Consider the following 20,596-nt stretch of genomic DNA (forward strand, 5'->3'; position numbering starts at 1 on the left):
TTTCACATGAGGGCTTGGTTTGAGAGTGACTCTGGAAGCGGCCTTAACCAAACAGCAAGCAGGTGGCAAACGCAGGAAAGCGGGGGAAAGAAACTGCATCCCAGCTCATCCTGGGCGACCTGAAGCGACGGTTTACTGTTAAATCCTGTTCCTCTATTCTCTCGGACCAATAAAGGGGGGACGCGCGGTCTTCGGCTCGTGCCAAGACTGATGGAAAGGGAGCACCTGGTGCAGCGGTTAAAAGGAGTGAAAACTCCCAGACTTCCATTCACCAGGCTACTCCTGTTAGCGCCGCGCTGCTGCGTTTGGCTCCGTAATTACCTGGCTGCGGATGTGTCTGTGGAAGGTGCCCGGGAAGTTGTGGGATCAGTGTCGGTTTCCTTCGCCGTAAATCCTATCACTCCCCCCCCTCCCACACACACCCTCCCACCCACTCTTTGGAGGACAGTTTTATATTTGTGTTTTATAAGGTAATTACTCCCAGGCCTGAAAGAAAATAAGTTAGAATTCAACTCAGGAGCTTTATTTTTAACATTTTCTCTCTGGGAATTGTTCCTTCCAGATTTTGGGTCCTGTGATCCCCACCACATATTTTTCATCACGTGTGCCCTCTGAACTTGTCGTGATTCACTCAGATCCGGGTCTACGGGTCCCCGCTGAGGAATTTTGGCAGACCTCCTGGGACAGGATCTGATATTCCCCCCCTCTCTCCTCTGTTTCCCCCGCAGCTCGGACTCGGAGGGGAACTTCGAGACGCCCGAGGCTGAGACCCCTGTCCACGGGCCGCTGAAGAGCATCGGAGAGCTGGACAACCGCACGGGCAGCAGCGCAGGTGAGGCCACACCTCCAGCACGCACTGACGTGTTGGGAGGCGAGGGAGAACCGTTCCCTCCTTGCGGGAAAATGTCCAGGCGCGCTGAACCGCTGAAAAATATACATCCCTCCCCCCGCACCCCCCGCACTCTGTTCCCACGCGCTCCTTTTGCTGACAGAATGCTGGGGGTGGCATCACCGGGGTTGCCAAGGCAACAAGCTGCGAGAGTGGGCCCTAAGCAAAACAACGTGTCACTTCTCATCTGCCTGAGAGCAGAACCTGGCCTTGCTCGTTGTTTACTGGACCGTTAGCACACGTCAGACAAGCGATAAGCTTTTATCTCCAGCCCGTAGACACGCAAGGACACGGAAAGACACAAAATCATTTCCGCGGAATCGCAGAATAGCCGATCGACGAAGCGCTGCGATGCGTGGGCTTTTGAAGGCCGTCAGCCCGTTTGGATAAAAGGCCCGAAATTTGCATCGGAGACCTGGGGTGGGATGCAAATCAGTGATCCCTGTAACTGAAGGAGAGAAACAACCTGCAATTCTGTGGGTATATCAGAAAGGGGAACTGTGTGTGTCCCTGTCAGGACCTTATGCTAGGCTCCCTACTAGGGATTAATAACGAATCACTTTGTGCACTGTAGAATTTTATGGTGGTACATTGGATGGCACTGTGCTGTCAGACATTTAGATTTTTATCTGTAGAGTTCCTTCTAACTGTTGAGCTGGGAAAAGGCAAATGGGATTCTCAACAGCAGAAATAGGCAGCTTGGATCTCTCTGCTCTGCTGTCATGAATAAAAGAATCGCTACAAGATGGAATCGTTATGCAGGCTATATTTAGTCAAAAGGACCTCGGGAGACATCCTGGAGCAGTGGTCCGCAATGTGTTTACTACAGGACAGCAGGGGCGCACTGAATCCATGCAGAAATGGCTGCTGGCAAGGCTGTTATACACTGCTGTCTGTTTTGAAAATATTCAGCGTCCGTTGTTCTTGCTGAATGTGATTGTCGGTATCATATCACATGCACGATTTTATAAGGGTAGTGTTGTATGAACAACCTTGGTTATTAAATGCTCAGAAAGTGAAGCCCCTTGCGTCGTCTCCTTTGTGGTTTTTATTGATAGAAATAAACTGTGATTTTCTCCACTTTGGCATTAAAATAGATGCGCCCTAAAACACACAGAAAGATTGTAAAATATCTGCCCGTGAATTTCCCAGCCACAGAAAGCCGAGCAGCAGTGGAAATGGCTACTCTGCAATAGCATTCGGTCAGCCGAGAACTGAGCCAAACTCAGGCTAATGCAGAGGGAGCAACCATTAATCTCACACTGCAGGGTAGTGATGTGCTCCAGTGTGCTGGGAGCTCTGTGGCCCTGACTTGGGCTTGACCTAGCCCTGTCCTGGGCCTGACCTGGGCCTGACGTGGCCCTGTCCTGGGTAAATGGTCACTGCTTGGGATTTAAACTTGGGACAGTTTTTTAAAATTTTTATTATGAAGAAAATGAATCTCTTTGCCATATTTGTAAAAACAAAGGTCAGTTTTTATGCTGCCAAAACTACAGTTAACGTTCTACCCCTCCCTTTCGGACTGTTTATGGCCGTTATGGGGTGCATATTACCAAAAACAATGAGCTGTATTTACATCTTAAAAACCTTTCATTATGTATGAAAAATATAACTTTTTAAAAAGAATAGCATTCGTGCAGAGCCTTGTTCCAATGTCGTCTTTAGATATCGTATGGACTTAGATATCGTAGTTTACTCATTTGCTGGACTCAGTTGTTTACTCATTTGCTGGGGTGAGTGTGTCTTTCTGGTGCAGAAAAAAGATGGCCGTGTTTTCAGTTCCTAAGGCACCATTCTGAGCTCCCCTTCAGCCTCTGGAGGATCTTAATGTGGACGCGTTAGCGGCTGTGAGAAGCCTTTCTTGGCAGCGCGTTTGGCTTTCTTCTCTGCCTCAGTTTCCACTTAGAACATTAGCCGCATATACAGAAATAACATCAACAAAGTGTAGCGGCTTGTTTCTTTCCTTCTGAGCTGCTCGGAAGAAATTCAAACCCTGTTCAATATTATGCGTGTCAACGCTGACAAAAACGTCTTCAAGGTGGAAGAAATACAACAAAGGCCGAATGAGGACAGGTCCTTGAAGACTTTGGTGTGTTATTGTGATGTGGGATGTGATCTCTGGGAAACCTGTGCTTGGTCTGAACCCTCTGGGGCTGTGGTGAACGTTTGCCTTTCGCAGTCTCTGATGGGTCAGGTTTCTACCAGCCAGCTGTGTCATATCTGTGTCCATCCTTCCATGCAGGGGCTTCGAATCTGAATCCTGGAGAGCCGCAGCGTCTGGTGTTTTTTGTATTTCAGCACTTAATAGCTCAATTCAAGTCATTGATTGGCTAAAGATTCCATAATTTCCCAATGCCTGTATTGGTGGCTGATTGAAAAGAAACCACGCAAACCTACAGATTTCTGCCTTCTAGGGCTGAAGTTTCTGATCCCTGATTCATAAGGAAATTGAACGGGTTGTGAACTGGGTGGCTGTGTGGTGTAGTAACCCGGGATCGAATCCAGACATTTTGCAGGTTGAATTCTCTAGTACGACACATCCCTTGAGCAATGTGCGTGCAGCTTCCTGAAATGGACAATGGGAAATGTAAAATGCAAATCGCCCTTGAGTAGGGTGGCCTCCAAGCAAATGCATTATGTAAGCTGACAGTCCATGCATCAGCCGCCCATTTCTTTGTTTATCGCATGATTGCGAGATCTGTTTGGTAAAAGGATTCTGTTTGTATCTGCTCTGCCAGTATGAATCACTTGAGTGCCAGATTGAATCAGTGGCCTTACATAACCGGTTGAATGTGGGTGAACTAAGAGGCCTGTTCACTTTCATTGTTTCACTGAAGCTGGTCTTGGGTTTTGCCACGTGTGAATCAGCACTGTAAGAGAAAGGATTAGCTGTCCTCAGCCCCATTGGCCTTACAGTACAGTAAGCCATGCATGAGCTTCATCCTGCTGGACTCTTCCTGATACAGAGCTACAGGAAATGATGCGTCTCTCGTCCTGGAATAAATGTGGTGTCTCTTTCCCAGTAGAGTGGCTGAAGTCATGAAGCTGGCTTTGTGGGAAGTTGTGAGCTTCATACTAACTAGCAATTTGTTTCATTTGAGTTAGAGAACATTCTGGAAAAGGCTAAAGTCCATTTTTGTTAGCGCCGTCTTCAGTAGCAACCCAGCAGTCACCATACAATTTACTCCTTTCTGTATGACTGCCCAGCTTGATTTAATTTTTGTTCCGTTGCTTGGTGATTTATAAACTGTGTGGACAGCGATCTGACCGTAATCTCGCTGGCAAACCCCCCCGGACCAAACCGAGAACCCCACAGTATTCATTTCTGTTGTGGATCCTCAGTGCCATATATCATGAATGAATAAGTGAACTTCAGTTTAGGAGCAGTGTCAGCACGGCCCCTTCTCAGATTTCCTATTGTGCTGGGATCAGTGTGGTGTGCCACAGTGTGCCATGGTTCTATGAAACTGATCCTGCCAACGAGTCTGGGAAATGTGTGCCACCCCCCCGCCCCTGCCCCCGCCCCCCTACCCCACCCCCCCTTCAGCATGAAGCTATTCAGCCTCCTCATTCTTGGTCTTTTTCCCTCCAGGATAAAGGTCTTTCCTTCAGCTTTTTGACACTGATCTCTTTAAAATTCTGGCTCTTTGCTTTCGATAACATGTGGAAATATGCACCCGGTGCTACTTTATTCCAAACCCACTCCCTGATCGCTCACCCCTTTCCCCCCGCTTGGTGAGAAATTGTGAACTGGAGGTCGATCTTTCCCTCTTCTCCAATAAAAACAACCGACGCAGTTCAGCCGTGTGACATTATGCAAGAGGAAGAGCGATCGCTGCGGGGCCTAGCAGCAGCGCGGTGTAGCGAGCAGAACAGCGCTGTGAATTAATCACACATGGCTTTTCTGACTGTGTTTTTCCTGCCAGTCTTCCTCCTGAGTAAAAGCTCACACTAGAGGGCTCATGGGTAGGAGGCGTGGGACGGGTATCGGTCACAGTTCTGATGACAGCTCGCAATGCCGACTTCGGGCGTTTGCCTGGCGCTCTTTTGAGCCCGTGGGGCGTGAGGGCTGGGTGCTGGCCCTAGCAGTCGGGTGGGGCTCGGGTGGCAGAACACCCCCCCTCCCCACCACCCCGCCACCGCTGGCTAACCGCAGGCTGGGCCCTTCAGCGGCGGGGCGCGGATTCTTGGAGTCGGCGGACGGGCGGATCATGGTTACAGAGACAAACAAACATCAACAGAGGCATAGGCTAAGGGTGGGCCTCTCTCTCCCGACCGAGCAGGCTGTGGCCTGGCACCCCTCCATCTCCTCGACGCGCGGCTCTCTTTCCGCTCGAAACCCTTTCTCAGCCGCTTCGTCTTCATCTCACTATCTTAAAATATAACCCGCGGAGTCGCTTCGGAACCGGGAAATGGTGTTTCGACATCTGCGATGCATTTTTCAAACGATTTCAAACGAGTTTTTCATGTCAACAGCCGAATCACTTCAGCTGGTCTGGTTTGTTTTAGAGTGCATTAGCGCAGTTATCATGTGTAGGAATATAATGTGGGAGGTATTGTGGATGAATATTATGAGCGCTGAGGATGAAGTGTTGATGAGTATTATGAGTATTATGAGTATTTGATGCAGTAGTCTGCTGGTAGGTCTCCACTGTGTGTGCTGCCCTAAAGAGGCAGGTGGATTTGACAGTGTGCCAGCAGCCTGACGCGGGTCAGGTGTGCTCAGTGCTGAGTCATCGAAGGAGCACCCTGGCACATCAGAGCGCAGTGATGTAACCCTATGGAAATGATCATGCAAACACAAAAGAGCCGAACTGCGATTGAGCACCACCGGAAAGGTATCGTAGCATGCTGTTGCCGTGTGTACATCGGCTGTTCATTTTAGATTGTGGGTGGCGCTCTGTGCAGAAACAACAGGAGACTTAAAAAGAGTAGCGGTCGTTGTCCCTGTCGTAGCTGACAGTGTGAGTGATGGAGCAGGAAGTTTGTGGATGTGCTTCTCTCGGCCACTTCCTCAGGATGTCAGGGGTTTGAAGAAAGAACGGTTCGGTGACGTTCGTCCCGATCGACGCTGTGTAAACAATAGACGATTTAGCCATCGACACCGCTTGTGAAATAGGAGAATGCGGAAGCGTGCATGTCTCTCGCGTGGCTCGTAAACAAAGCTTTGCCTCTGTAAAGACATCGAGGGGTTTTTGCGTTAAGCTTTATGTCCATATCAAGATCTCAAGGGAAATAATTGCAATGCAGCCCCGTGTGTTAGGTCATAATAGAGATACTAATTTGCTGAGATACTCATTTAGTTTTTAGTTTAGCAGTACTCCCATTTTCCTCTCCTGCACTGAAGTGGGGGGCGGGTAGGAGGCAGTCAATTGGGTTGCATCACTTCAGAGCAATTTTATGGAAATAACACAGTGTGCCATTGATTATCATCACTGTGTGAATAAATGTTTCATTTATTTATTAGTCAAGTGAGTATTACCCTTTAATGTGGAAGCCCTGCGGCACCTAAACGCAGGGTGCTTTGGTCCATGCCACGCAGGGGAGTGGCAGTGCGCTGACCTCTAAAAGTGATGAGACAGAGGGGGGTGCTCTAGCTGGCGCAGGGATCTGCTTCGTCAAAGTGCGGAGGTGTCTTCGATTGGGTGGAGCCGCTGTGGTCCTCTCCAGCAAACGGGACGGGGGACAGAGGGAAACATGGTTCGTGTCCTTGCCTCAAGGCCAGCGAAAAATGCACAGACAGGCAAGGCTATAAGGGCTCACGGAGGAAGGGAAGGGGGCTGGTTTCCTGTTGAACATGGTATGACCGCGTCGATGTCGCGGGGGGCAGGTATGTGAGCTGGGTTCTTCTCTTCTCCTGTGCTGGTCTGCCTCTCTCTCATACGTGTGTCAGGTTGACGAGCATTGTCTTTGGGTTGTATGTAAAAGGAAGCAGATGGAAGATTCTGGAAAAGGCTGGTCAGTTAAGGCTGTTTTTGTCTGTTTGTAACCATGTGACATGTGAAATTAAGTGCGGGAGTAAGGTTAGATGGCTAAGCTTCCTAACCTTGTTATGAGCTTGTACTGGTGTGAAACTCCCTGTCCTGTTGCCCTGGTGGCTGTGAAGGTCTCTACTCAAGAGAGGAGCAGTCACTCCTGCTTCTCATCTGTGGCAAGGTGATGAGTTCCAGGTGCTCGGAGTGGAATACATGTGCACACGCACACGCAGGCATGCACGCAGATACACGTGTGCACATACACCTGTGTACACACACACGTGCACACACATGCACATACATGCGCACACATGTACATACATGCATGGACACATAAAGTATGGATGCATGCACAAACATACAGTCATACAATCACATCCACACCCAAACACACACACACACACCCACACACATAATTGTACTTTGAGCCGCTTTCAACATTTGAACTGTCAAGCTAGGTGAGCTGTTCTGTAATGAGGTTGTTATTAACTGGGGTTCTTCTGGAATAGGTCTGTCCTTCCTGTTAATGTACTGGAGAGTTCAATAAGAGGAAATAAGGATGTCAAGTGCTTTCGCTTTTAAGTGTTTCTAAGCAGAAAACAATAATTACGAAAAGGATGACTGGCAGTAAAGGTTTAAGGCAGACATGTCTCAGGCATCCTCATACGTGTATATTTTGCTGAGAATCTGCAACTGGGTACTTGCATATGTGTTGCATCATAACAGCTCTCTTCCTTTCTCTTCATCTCTCTCTCTCTCTTTTCCCCTGATGCACGCCTGGCTAGCTGAGGGTCACAGAATATCTCTCTCTCACTGTATTACTCTCCTTCCTGTAATGGCTGACAGATTTGTTTTCATGGCTGTTTTTAAGACTCTTGAAGCCAGCACTGAGGGCTATATAGGACATCCAGCTTAGAGACGCCATCTTTTCCTCCCATCTAGCTTTGGCTACGCTAATATACATCCCCATCTGGATTTAACTTAACAACCCATTTCAAAATCCATTACCAGGCAGTAAAAGGTGGCCCCTGGCCTTGCCGCACCCGTGTATTCAGTTGCTGGGACTTTGAAGACTGGGGAGTAGCAGAGATTTAAAGGTGTCTCTGGTAACTGGGGTGAGACGGGGAGATGGGTGCGTGTCGTGTGTGGAAGAGGCCACAGCACCTGAAGCGTGTGCCCTCTGGGTGTGCCTGTCCGAGAGACAGGAGACGGCATGCTTGCGTGTTGCTTGCTAAAGTAGGCTTTAATGCTCTGTAATTAGAGCCTGTCTCTCTTTCTTCCTCTCCCTGCCGTATGCTAGAACTGGATACACATGTGAGTGAGGGCTTTCACTACACTGGTGTGGTTTTAATTCGATATCTGTACTCTTGTGACCGTACTGTTACAGTAATTTCTCAACAGAGAAAGGTGTTTGCTGGAATAACTTATTGTTGCTACAACTAATGATAACGGTTTTTCTTTTTTTTTGTCTTCTGACCTCTCCTGTCAGTGGCATTAAATCCCACAACACTCGCCAAAGTGACCCTTCTTGGCATTTTGACAGTGCTAAAGCTCAGTTAGTTTTGTTTACCGTGCTGTAAGACAGCTTTTTGTGGACTGTTTAGCAAATGGCAGTGGAAAGACGTGTTTATCTTACTTAAATGTGACAAGAAGCACCTGGAGGATTTTCCAGCATGTACAGAAAAGGGCAGTCACGGTCACGGGCCGTCCCAGCGGTGAAAGGAAGCAATCACGCTAATTTGGGCCGGTTCAGGGAAACTGGGCCATTGTTCTGCCATCTGTTCCCACGTCCTGAGTAATTTGAACTTTCCTGCATTACAATTGTGTCATCAGACCACAAATGCTTCCTCAACGATGTGGAATGCAGCCACGAAAAATATGGACCCCCCTGCCCCCCCCCCTCTATTCATCTGATTATCCCTCAGAGTCTAGACTGGCCACCAGTTGAAGAGTTCCATCAGCTGAATCGTGCAAAATAAAAGAATGATCTTAATCGTGGCTTTCTCACAGATATTTTGCGCGATCATGGTTTTGGCTGCTGGATGTCTGAATGTGAGATCTCTGTTTTTCTAGCTGGAGGGCTTCTCTGTTTTTTTTGTAGTGTAGTGTGAAATGTTGACTCCTCTTTCTCTGCAGATTTACTCGAGGATGACAAGCATCTGATCTACAATGCAGCAGGTCTGCACGGCTCTCTCCTGGATAAGAACTCCAACCAGAATGAGGTCCCCTTGACTGTCCACGTCCGGGAGGAGGAGCTGGGTGTGTCCGGCCCGCGGGACGCCGTGGACGCTCTGAACAACCTGACGGGCGCGGCCCAGATGCTGGCGGGCCTGACGATCTCCGGGGACCTGCAGGCGGACCCGAATCTGAACCTGAACCTCCGGGCAGAGCTCAACAAGGCCAGGCCCCCGTCTCTCAAGATGAAAGGGCCTCTGAACGGGCCGGACCCGAGCGAGGTGGACGATGGGTTTGACCCGGACCAGTACAATGACAACGTCAACCCGCTCACCGGTGGAGGTTCCAGGCTGCAGGACTTGGCACCGCCAGCAGAGGTCACCGAGGGCACGGCTCGAGACGCCCAGTCAATCAGGATGGAGTTTGGCCTGGCAGGTGATTCTGAAACCGGGGAGGTGAAGAAAGCTTCGCCCAAGAAGCAGGGGAAGAAGGCTGGTGGCAGACATGCCCACAAGAAAGCCACGTCCAAACTGGCAGAACTCGACACAGCCGACCTTGGAAGCTCCCCGGTCCTTTCCAAGGGCTCCTACAGCTTTGACCCCGATGCTTATGATGACTCTGTGGACCCCTTTAAGCCCTCTAAGACCTTAGCTGGGGAGGACTCGCTGAAGACTGCTCCCTCTGCAGACACTCTGGGAGAAGGGCCACTCAGGCTAATCACGTGAGTGTACATGCATGTATACTGTACATACATGCACATGCACACTGTACGGTGCATGCACATGAATGCACACACACACACATGAATACACACACGTACGCGCACACACACATGAAGATACACACACACACACGTTTGTTGATCACTTGTTTTGTGATACCTCTGGACTCAATTGCAGCTGCATACTGTCTAAAAAATTACATCATGCATCGCACATTCTCCACTGAATTTGCTGGAGTTAGGTCATGCTGTTTAGACTGTTAGCTATAGGGTACGGGTCATGCTCTTTAGACCTGTTATCTGTGGGGTGCAGGTCATGCTCCTTAGGGCCTGTTAGCTGTGGGGTGCAGGTCATGCTCTACACTGTTAGCTGCGAGGTGCAGGTCATGCTCTACACTGTTAGCTGCGAAGTGCAGGTCATGCTCTACACTGTTATCTGTGGGGTGCAGGTCATGCTCCTTAGGGCCTGTTAGCTGTGTGGTGCAGGTCATGCTCTACACTGTTAGCTGCGAGGTGCAGGTCATGCTCTACACTGTTAGCTGCGAAGTGCAGGTCATGCTCTACACTGTTATCTGTGGGGTGCAGGTCATGCTCCTTAGGGCCTGTTAGCTGTGTGGTGCAGGTCATGCTGTCTACACTGTTAGCCATGGGGTGCAGGTCATGCTCACTCTACTCTGTTATCAATGGGGTGCAGGTCATGCTCTTTAGACATGTCCTCTGTGTGGTGCTGGGCAGTCTGGCACTTATAAGCAGCATTAGAGCTGCTCCTGTCCCACCAGTGAGCCTCCCAATGACCGTAATCCCTTTAGCCGCTTCAGTCCAGTACTGTAACAGGCAGGGCCAGCTGAAACCAGACACTGATACAGTGTAACTGGCTTTAATGGAAAAACAAGGCCTGGATGTTGAGCCCTCCTATTACTGGATAATATTCTCCAGTCATCACTGATAGCATGAATGCAGACGCACTGACAAGAACTGCCCCTGGGTCTAACTAACATTTCCAAAAATAGACTATGAGTAATGAATAATAATCCATTTCTTTCATGCTGCTCTGTCCCCTTCTTGCTGTGCATATAAAATGCTTTGATGTAGTCATAAGATATTTATAATATTTCTAGCCCCCTTTGTTCTGCCTACCCAGCGAAAATTTTCAGGATTTAAAAAACAAATGACTGCAATAGCATGGACATTTCGAGAGAATCTGAGCACAAAAGTGTTTTAGTATTTAGTTGTCATAATTCCTGTTCACTTTTCACAAGTGACCCCCTCCCCCCAAGGCTAAACCCTTCTTACTTTGGCACTTCAGTCTCTCTCTACTTAGCAAAGTACACATACACTCATCTTTTCTTCTTTCTCTCTTTCTCCATCCTTTTTCACTGTCCAACTACCCTACGCCTTTCCTCCATCCATGACATACGTGTCTCTGTGTACCCCACCCGTGTTTTTTGCCTCAGGACAGCTGAGCAAGTGCGGTTTCTCTGTTTAATGTTGTAAGTAGGTACTCTTTCTCTCCATTCCCCTCTCTCTGTGGTCTGGCCGGCCCCCTCCCTCCCTGCTCCGCCCCTCCTCTCTCTCTCTCGTGCCCCTCCCCGCTTTCTTTCGTGCCCCTCCCCTCCCTTTCGTGCCCATTAAGTGTATCTCTTTGCATGGTCTAGAGCTCAGGTATGTGTGGTGCTGTGCCAAGCACTAAGCTGAGTGCTTGTGTAGACACCAGAGCTCTGTGTTGGCTGAGCTTACCCCCCACCACACCCTGACCATTCCATCTCTGCTGTGTGGCACTCCTGCTGTACTGTACTGTTGCTTGTCTTGGTCTTACTCAACAGTACATGCACACCATTTAAAAGAGATGTGTGCTTTATTGTTGAGTTTCTGCTTCCGATGTTGAGACCCTGCACCAAACGTGTTTACCATACATCCTTAATTCATGAACAGATTCATTAAATGTGTAGGAGAACACTGAATTGTTAAATAGGGATCTTCACTGGGGGGAAAAGCATTAACTCAAATTAAGAGAATGGGAAGATAAAAATATCTCTACTTCAAAGGGAAACTTTGGTGGCAGGGCCAACAATCCCATAGTGCATAGCTCCATTGTATTTATAAACAAAGGCCTTCAACGTTTTAAACCCGAATATTTTCCAAAAGGGATCAAAGAAGAGAGAGATGATTCACCATCCTCTGCGTTTTTAGATGATGTTTTATTTTAGTACTGGTTTCCATTATGGGTATATTAATTGCTTTGACTGCACATGCTCAGTGAGAAGAGTTCCCTTTAGGTACTCCGAGGTCATTTATAAGGCATGTCTGCAAGATAAACTGTCTGTTGCACAGACTCAGCTCTTTGATTATAAAGATCTTACCAAAATGTCTGAGCTTAAATGTAGTATTACAACAACAACAACAACGAATGCCACATGCAAGTTTGCGTCTCACCGCTTTACCTTATGAAATCATGAAACCTATGACCATATGGGTGTACCTCTCTTTATGGGAAAGTGAGATGACACGTGACATCACTTGCATGCAGTTAGTGCGGTATTGAAGCTGATGTCACATTTGTTGGGTGTGTGTTTGTGTGTTTATGGGCAGCCTGTATTACTTTCTGGACTTGGTGTTAGTGAACTGACCAGCTGAAAGCACATTTCTCCCTGCGATCCCCTTTCAAGAGGCGGATGTTGGCATTTGGGTGTCACGTATCCGAGTGCATTGATCACGTAGACCACACCCGCGGCTTCATTCGCTTTCTAAAATCATGTACGGCTTTGTTTACGTCCTGTATGGTTCAAATGGCTTTTGTCGTTTTATAAGACCCGGAAAATTAAAAGGTCAGCTTTTGATAAAACCTTGGAAGAATGCAGAATACGTATTGGCTTAGGCCTGCACTGCATGCCTGTTTGAAAATCTCTGACTATTTCATCGGCCTCAGTATCTGTTAGCAGTGAAACAGAGAGAGGTTCAGACCTTGTGAACCCTCCTGTCTGTGACTGCTGACAGGAATTAATAATATACCCCGACAGGACTACAGCATGATCAGATGGGTTGCTATTGATCCCTTCAGCATTAGTGGGGCATATCAATTAACTTGCCTCAGTTGACTCTTTGTTTCGTAGGTCACATTGTCGCCAGGGTTTTTCAAAGGAGTGAATAGTTAACTGTGACTAAAACGTTGCACTCGCATTCCTGGTTCAGTAATTGCTGCTAATGCTTTCATCTTCCCTCATTGCAGTGAACAAACATTTTAGGCCCAGCGCACATTTCTGCTTGTGTATACTGCAGTAGCTTCATGACTGCCCCAATTATTTTTTATTGGGCGAGTTTATTGCTTTTTTTGCTTTTAAACTCAATTTGTGTGTGACTGAATGCACGGAAATGGCATCGGTGTGTTTACAAAGCTGGCTTTCTCTCAGTGCAATAATGACTTCAGTGTGACGTTCCTGTAAAGATGTGTTCTCTGTGCAGCTGCCCAAAGTGAATAGCTATGACATGTTCAAGCGCCGTGTCCATATGTGATGTCCAGCGTTTCTTTTTCTGACCTCCGCCCCGTTTCTTTGTAGGAATGCGTGCAAAGTGAAGAAATATGAAAATCAGTCTCTGGTTCTGGACGTCTGTGGTCAGGTAAGGTTATAAAGCATGAACTCAGAGTGCAGTGTTCATGTCAATGTCTGCACTATAGTGATGATACAGAATTGTTACTGAAATGTGGAGAAAGCAGGGAACTAAACAAGGGCACAAATGGCAAATCATCACAGTATACACACCCACACACCCACACACACAATGGCTTTTTCTCAAGTCACAGAGGGCTCACCCAGATCTAGAGTGTGCCTAGAACTCTCAGGCCCGAATATAGTCACGCACAGGCACAGAGCCATCCTGGTATCAAACGGGCACCATGTCTGTGGTGCACCCTTTCCCACACTGGCTCCTGCTTTTCAAGAGCGCCCTCTGTAGGTCTGCGGACACATTTCTCTCCTGATGATCAATCTGTCCTCGTCGATGCGGCACTGCCTTGGCACGCTGACAAACGCATGAGTCATCAACCGCCTCTCCTGTGCACCAGTCTTCAGACGCAGGCAGCGAATAAAAGCAGAGAGATTACAGACTGGGGCAGTTCTGGGGAGGTGCAGAGACAACACTATCTGTACCTTTATCTGCTCAACTGACAAAATTATCTGTATGCCAGCAGCCATAACCTAAAAACTGTTCTTAAACTAAAAACTGTTCTTAAAATATAGCCTGATAGCTGTTCTTAAACTACAGCCTGAAAACTGTTTTTAAACTAGCGCCTGAAAACCATTCTTAGCCTTGGGCCTGAAAATTGTTGTTTAACTAGGGCCTGAAAACTGTTCTTCATCTAGGGCCTGAAAACTGTTCTTAAGCTAGAGGCTGAAAACCATTCTTAACCTAGTTCCTGGAAACTGCTCTTAAAGTAGTGCCTGAAATCTGCTGTACTCACCAGGCTGACTGATCTGATCCGTATTGGCTCACTATACTCAAGTCTATCTGTCCCTCCACGTGTCTGCTGTCCAAAGGACGATGAAGCTGTGGAGCCCCCGGTCCCCGACATCGCTCACCGCCAGGCCCACGCCACCGACGAGGAGAAGCTGGCCTCCACCGTTACCGGGCAGAAAGCGGGCAAAGCCGAGCAGGAGGACGAGCCCTCCGACTGCGGCGGCAAGGCGCTGGACGGAGAGGGTGAGCGAATCGCCGGTCGCCCGGGTCACTTCCTGTGCGTAGGCCCATGTGGCCCAAGCTCCTCTCCTGACCAGCACACAGCCTTTCCTTCAACTAAAGGACATGTTTTTCTCCACATTTCTCCATATTCTGTTTCCTCAAGGCCTTTGAATAGCAATAAACATGAGCTCACCCTGTGCACTGTCCCCTGGGCGCTTTTCCATGCAATGTCATGTGTTACTGAAGATGTAATTCTTCTCCTGACAGCCTCCCTCTCTCTCTCTCTCTTTCCCTCTCACTCTCTGTCACTGTCACGATTTGTTTTGCTGTCCTCTGTTTTGCCTTTTCCTCTCTCCACCTTTCACTGTTCTCTCTTTTGTTTTGCTCTTTATTTCTCACTATTTGTTTCGCTCTCTCCCTTCCTTTTCTGTTTTGCTCCCCCCGTCGTTCTCTCTCCTCCGAACTGCTTTCATTCTGTCACTCTGTTTCTGTTTTTCTTGTGCGCACACACCTAGCTGAGCATAAATAACATATCCTTGGTTATTTTCCTTGACGTGTAAAGGCTAGCTTGAACCTAGGTGCTATATGATTCTTCTTGGCTAAAGCTTATTCCAGTCTGTCATCTTACTCATTGTGCAAACACAGGAGAATACTTTTTAGGTGGAAAGTCTTATAGCATTTCAGTCATTATTCCGTCTAACATTGCATTACTATGACTATAAGTGGCCGTACTGGGCACTGGGAACCGTAATTGTGGAACTGTGTGTGACTGAATCTATTCACAATGCTCCCTCTCTACATAAAAACCCCACTTAATCTCTGTAGCTTTCTTAAATGAATCATTCAATTAAACTGCTAACTTCCTGTGTGTCATTTTAAAGGGGCTGGTAACCAGAGTGAAATCAATAAAATAAATGTCAGCGTAGAGAAGGGCCAGCCGTTCAACAAAGACTCATTAAACCCCTTCCACCTACCCGCTCATCCATATGCCTAGCGGTATTGCTAACTCAACTCCCAGACTCCCTGAAGTGAAGCTGTAAAAAAAAGACCTTCGTAGAAGAGAACTTGTGTCTTGGCACACAGCACGCTAACTTTGTCTACTGACTGCTGTGTTTTTCATAACACCATCACAGTGCATGCTGGGAAATGCACCTCAGAGCTCTCTAGCTCCAAATCCTCCTCCCTGTGTGGTAGTTGATGAAAGCTTGGATGACAGAGACTCCCCAAAGATAGAAATATGTATTTTATGTTATCTTAGGCTGCCATCCCTGTTGGCTGCTTGTGGTTGTACTGGGCAACTCCCAGGTGTGAATATGTATGAGTGTGAAGCAGGGCATTGCTGCAAAAGAGCGTCCGTGCTCAGCGAACCTACCCTGGGTAAATAAAGGTTAAATAAATAAAAAAATTAAATAAAATGAATCTACCCTTGAAAAACATTGTGAGATTAATATCTAAAGATAAACCTTCATATTATACTCTGAGGAATATTCTATTCATGACGATGTGATCATTTGGTCTGAATTCCCATTTGTACTTTTCAGTGTTGTAATTATTTATTATGGGTAATATTTGGAGACTGTTTTAGCTCCTGCTTTTGGTCTGTTTTGTAATGTAACTGACGGATTGATAGGAAATCTGAGAGTGCCCATGGCTACTTGGCAGTGCTTGCTCATGAAAGGTTTATGTAATATAGATTTGCTCAGTGATGTGGACTGTTCTATGTGACTATGCTCCTAGGTTGGAGAAAGACTATTTTATAATGTATTGCGTAATACTGCGAATCAATGCTATAATGCTCGAGAGGGGTTCTACCAAATTATTTGATGATCAAGACTGCTATTTCACCTGACGATGCACTCCTGGGGCTTATTATATAGGTTTCTGTTAGTGTTACATTGGGCAGGTCTCATTCCAGTGGTATATGCTGCCACCTATTGGTAATGTAAGCAACTGTCATTCAAACTTGACAATTTTTATTTGTAATTTCCCAATACTGCATAGTATCTTTCCACAAAATGTTTTTGATCACATTAATTATGTATATGAACTGTGATCTCCTGTGCCCTACAGGGAAAGAAGTGAAGATCACAGAAAATCAAGAGGAGAAGGATCCTTGCTTTCCAGTGAGTACACACTCATGTTTGTATCAGGTTTTATGCAAGACTGTGGAACAGATGAACAGAGAACATCAGTGCGATGCATTTTAAGATTACACTACGGGCATTTAGCAGATAAAAAATCAAAATAACTGCTTCATAGAGTACATTGAAGTGGTACTGATGATGTTTCTGCATGGTTGTGTTTGAACTGCTTTTGGTGACCACTAGGTGGTAGTAAGATGCAAGTTAATTCCTCCAGCTGAATTCTTCTGAACTGAATTCAAAATGTGTTTGCAATGATGACATAACACTCAAACATTATAACTGACATTGAATTGCAATTTGTACAATATTGGTTAGTTTACATTTTTTGAGCAAATGAAATATTCAAAGCCAGGTTAATAGGGAATAATGAGTAGCTACCACAGTAAAGTGTTATGTGTTGTACCTTCCTCTTGTGGAAAAAAATGATATGTTCTGTAACTATTAGCCCTGTAATGTAACAACAAGATGGCTGACGTAATTGCTGTTATAGCTTGAATCTGAATATGAGTCCATTTACTGTAGAGATTGCTGTATAGCATAATAGCCTGGCATTAATACACTGGTGGAAACAGCCTATATTACTGATAAATGCAAAGCAACAGTAATGGGGACAGTAAAATGGTGGTGTTCAGCATGTGATCTGTTTCTAAATTATGGTTTATAATTGGAGCAACTGTAACAATATCACGGTGACCTACATAAGCACATATACCAGACTGAGAGACTGAGAGAGGTCTGGCTTTAACAAAGGGGAAATTAGGTTACAAATATGCATTTGTGCTGCAGTGCTGCAATGCTTCTAGGCAGTGACCAACACTGGAGAGCATTCATACAGCAAAATGCATAGTGCTCTCTTGCTTAATCTTCTTTCAGTTCGTGTAGACCATCTGTGGAAATAGCTTTTGTTTTATGTATACCCTCATCAGCACTTAGACTCTGGGGACATCCAAGTCAGCGCTTTAGTCTGTGAATTATGTGTGTATGAGCCATCTTTAAACTCTTTAAACATTTATGCCATTAAACTTAAACATTGGTTGGTAATACATGTCAGCACGTAGTCCAAAAGGGGTTCACTTGAGGCACGCTTCCCAATCACTAAACTTTCATTGATAAATTTTCAGTTTTTGGAATGTCTTAGAAAAACAAAATGGTGGCAGTGAGCCAACGTAGCCTTTTCTCTATTGGTTGTACAATCTATGAGACTGTTGCCTGTCGCACAGAAAACCTGATGATCTTTCTGAAGAAATAGCTAAATGGGTACGATTGCATCATACAGTGTGCATTTCCACGCCTACGTATGCCCCAGCTGCGATGGAGATAAGGACGCTCTGATGAAGGGGATTAGGGTTTAAACGGTGTCATAGTCTGCAAAAGGGCAATCAGAGAGCAAGCGCTTGGGTCTTAATCAAATGAGGATATGCCTTGTTGGAAGAAGAGGAACTTGGACCTTCCTCACATGATTAATACTGAATCAAAAAGTGTAATTTGAAACTTGTGGGAGTGCGTTTTCTCTTGTCTGTCTGGACAAAGCGAGCATCAGGTGATGCATTTCTGCTTTGTTGCTTTCACAGTGCACAGGTTGATAATTCTAAGGACCTAAATTGTGATTAGCAATGATGAAATGTACCAAATATTAAAGTTCTGTTTGCAAAACTGGGAAATGTAATCACATTTTTGAAATTTTAGTTGGTTAGGGAAAGTTATGTAATAATACCTCCAGGATCCATTTAAATATGTTCACAGCTGCAGCCTGATACTGAATCTGCACTATGTGTGTAAGTGTGGGGGAGGGAAGAGGGTCTAATGTAGATCCCAGACGTTCCTTGAAGTCACGACATTGGCCCTGGCGTCCCTGTGCTCCTCTCCGCAGTACGAAGACCCTTCAAAAGCCAAGAGCGCAAAGCTGACAGGAAGTGAGAGTCACGACAAAGGAAGTCCAGTTCTAGACACCATCTGCATCAGCGAGGCGGACAAAGCAGCAGTTCTCACGCTGATTAGAGAAGAGGTGACTGTCGGCTCTCATGCTACTTCACTGACGCACGCGCTTTTTAGGTCCTACTTCTATTTTCTATGCAATTTTGTTTTTTTATTTTTATAGAAACAGTCCTCTTTAATTTACTTGAAGAGGACTGTAGTTTGGGTTAACGCCGCAATCCCAAGTCCAGGTGCATTGTGGTCCCCCTCACCTCAGTCTCATGTTTCGGTGAAAAGTTCTTGGAAGTTTGCATTAATATATACCATCAGAATGTATACTGTATCTGTCACTAGTTTCAATTGGAGAAAAATCTCTTCTGCCGTAGATCATAACGAAAGAAATAGAGGTGAACGACTGGAAAAAGAAGTACACAGACAGCAGACAGGAGGTCATGGAAATGAGGTAGGCTCCTCCAGTGGTCTTCCCATCTACTGAGGTTTCAAAAAATGAAATGCTGAGCCGCAGTGAACCTTCCCATTGAAACCCATTTGTTTGTTCATAGGAAGATCGTGGCAGAATATGAGAAGACGATTGCACAGATGATTGGTGAGTGACAGCATCCTGCATTTAGCCATTTGCCCTTATTTAGGAGTACTGATCTAGGATCAGGTTCCCACTGTCTGTATCCGAATGTTATCCATTATGAGCTAAAAGGCTAAACTGATCCTAGATCAGTACTCCTACTCTGAGACACTCTGAATGTGGGTCCTGTACTCAGACTTAAGTTTTTGCACTTCCCTACCTTGCTGGAGATGTATACAAAGAAAAGGATGCTAAGTAAACAATGTATTTCTGAAAGGGGTTGATGGGGGAGGCTGGCTGCGGTTATAAGCAAATAATGATGATCAGCATGCGATCAGCGTATGATCAGTGTGTGATCAGCGTCCCCACCCCCGCAGAGGATGAGCAGCGCACCACCATGAGCTCCCAGAAGGGCGTGCAGCAGCTGACCGCGGAGAAGGAGCAGGCTCTGGCCGACCTCAACTCCGTCGAACGCTCCCTCTCTGACCTGTTCCGGCGCTACGAGAACATGAAGACCGTCCTGGAGGGGTTCAAGAAGGTACCGCACGCACACTTCTGTAATAGTGGCTCTCAGCACCCAGTGCCTACAAACTGTTGGAGCTGCAGTGTCGATGTACAACTGATCACATTTAAATAAACATTTGGGCTGTGGGAGGATATTTGGTAATTAATGAAATATTGATTAGAGGTACTTTCTAGAAATCTACATTTATTCCTTCCGCGTCCTCATTATAAGTGCATGCTTGTGTGTGTACAGTATCTCTTCTACTAGTCCATTTAAGCTGTGTCCATTCTAGTCCATTCTGCAGTTAATAATTAATTATGCGCTGTTAGACCCAGTGACTTTCCTGAGGAGTTTACTGAGGCATTTCCCTTCCAGAATGAAGAGGTGCTGAAGAAGTGTGCGCAGGAGTACCTGGCCAGGGTGAAGCAGGAAGAGCAGCGCTACCAGACCCTCAAGATCCATGCAGAGGAGAAACTGGACAAGTAAGAGCAGGAACCTGCTCTCCTGGTGCCTGACACAAACACCGCAGCCAGCGATAAGGCAATGAGGGGAAACTGCAGAGCTCGCCAGAGAACGCTGGCCAAGTTAGTGCAAAGCCAGCAGCGCTGGGAGAGGCAGGCCCCACAGCGTAACTTAGCACCATGGCCATTTGTGGGAAACATTTATTGATCAGTCCATTAATCACAGCTGGTAACTGTTCTTGTGTCCCTGAACAAAATGTCCAGTTTGAGTGAATTAGCATTGATATATGTAGCTGATTGGCTAATCTAATCTCTCTCACTCTCTCTCTCTCTCTCTCTCTCCCTCCCTCACCCACCTTCCCCTCCCTGTCAGGGCCAATGAGGAAATAGCTCAGGTCCGCTCTAAGGCCACGTCGGAGAGCCTTGCTCTCAATGCCAGCCTGCGGATGGAGCAAATGAAAGTGGAGTCTTTAGAGAGAGCTCTCCAGCAGAAGGTATGGGCCAGAGCCATGGCAGAGCAGTGCCTCCACCCATCACTGTGTGCTGTCATTGTAT

At 46.6% G+C, this 20,596-nt stretch overlaps 1 protein-coding gene across 3 annotated transcripts in view; it reads left to right on the top strand.

Annotated features, from left to right (window-relative positions):
* The window catches only part of tacc1 (transforming, acidic coiled-coil containing protein 1), a 390,586-nt gene that overhangs the window by 14,800 nt on the left and 355,190 nt on the right, over positions 1-20,596 (top strand). For 2 of the 3 annotated variants that reach the window (XM_064353919.1, XM_064353917.1), the window contains exons 2-12: positions 729-832; positions 9,001-9,760; positions 13,315-13,375; positions 14,293-14,455; positions 16,505-16,557; positions 18,449-18,583; positions 18,879-18,955; positions 19,056-19,099; positions 19,453-19,613; positions 19,956-20,062; positions 20,415-20,535. In XM_064353919.1, the coding sequence (XP_064209989.1) occupies positions 729-832; positions 9,001-9,760; positions 13,315-13,375; positions 14,293-14,455; positions 16,505-16,557; positions 18,449-18,583; positions 18,879-18,955; positions 19,056-19,099; positions 19,453-19,613; positions 19,956-20,062; positions 20,415-20,535 (1,786 nt within the window). The remainder of the gene's footprint in view (positions 1-728; positions 833-9,000; positions 9,761-13,314; positions 13,376-14,292; positions 14,456-16,504; positions 16,558-18,448; positions 18,584-18,878; positions 18,956-19,055; positions 19,100-19,452; positions 19,614-19,955; positions 20,063-20,414; positions 20,536-20,596) is intronic. The other variant, XM_064353918.1, reaches the window with a different exon arrangement.

This window comes from Anguilla rostrata, chromosome 10 (genome assembly GCF_018555375.3).
Source record: "Anguilla rostrata isolate EN2019 chromosome 10, ASM1855537v3, whole genome shotgun sequence".
NCBI classification, from domain to species: Eukaryota; Metazoa; Chordata; class Actinopteri; order Anguilliformes; family Anguillidae; genus Anguilla; species Anguilla rostrata.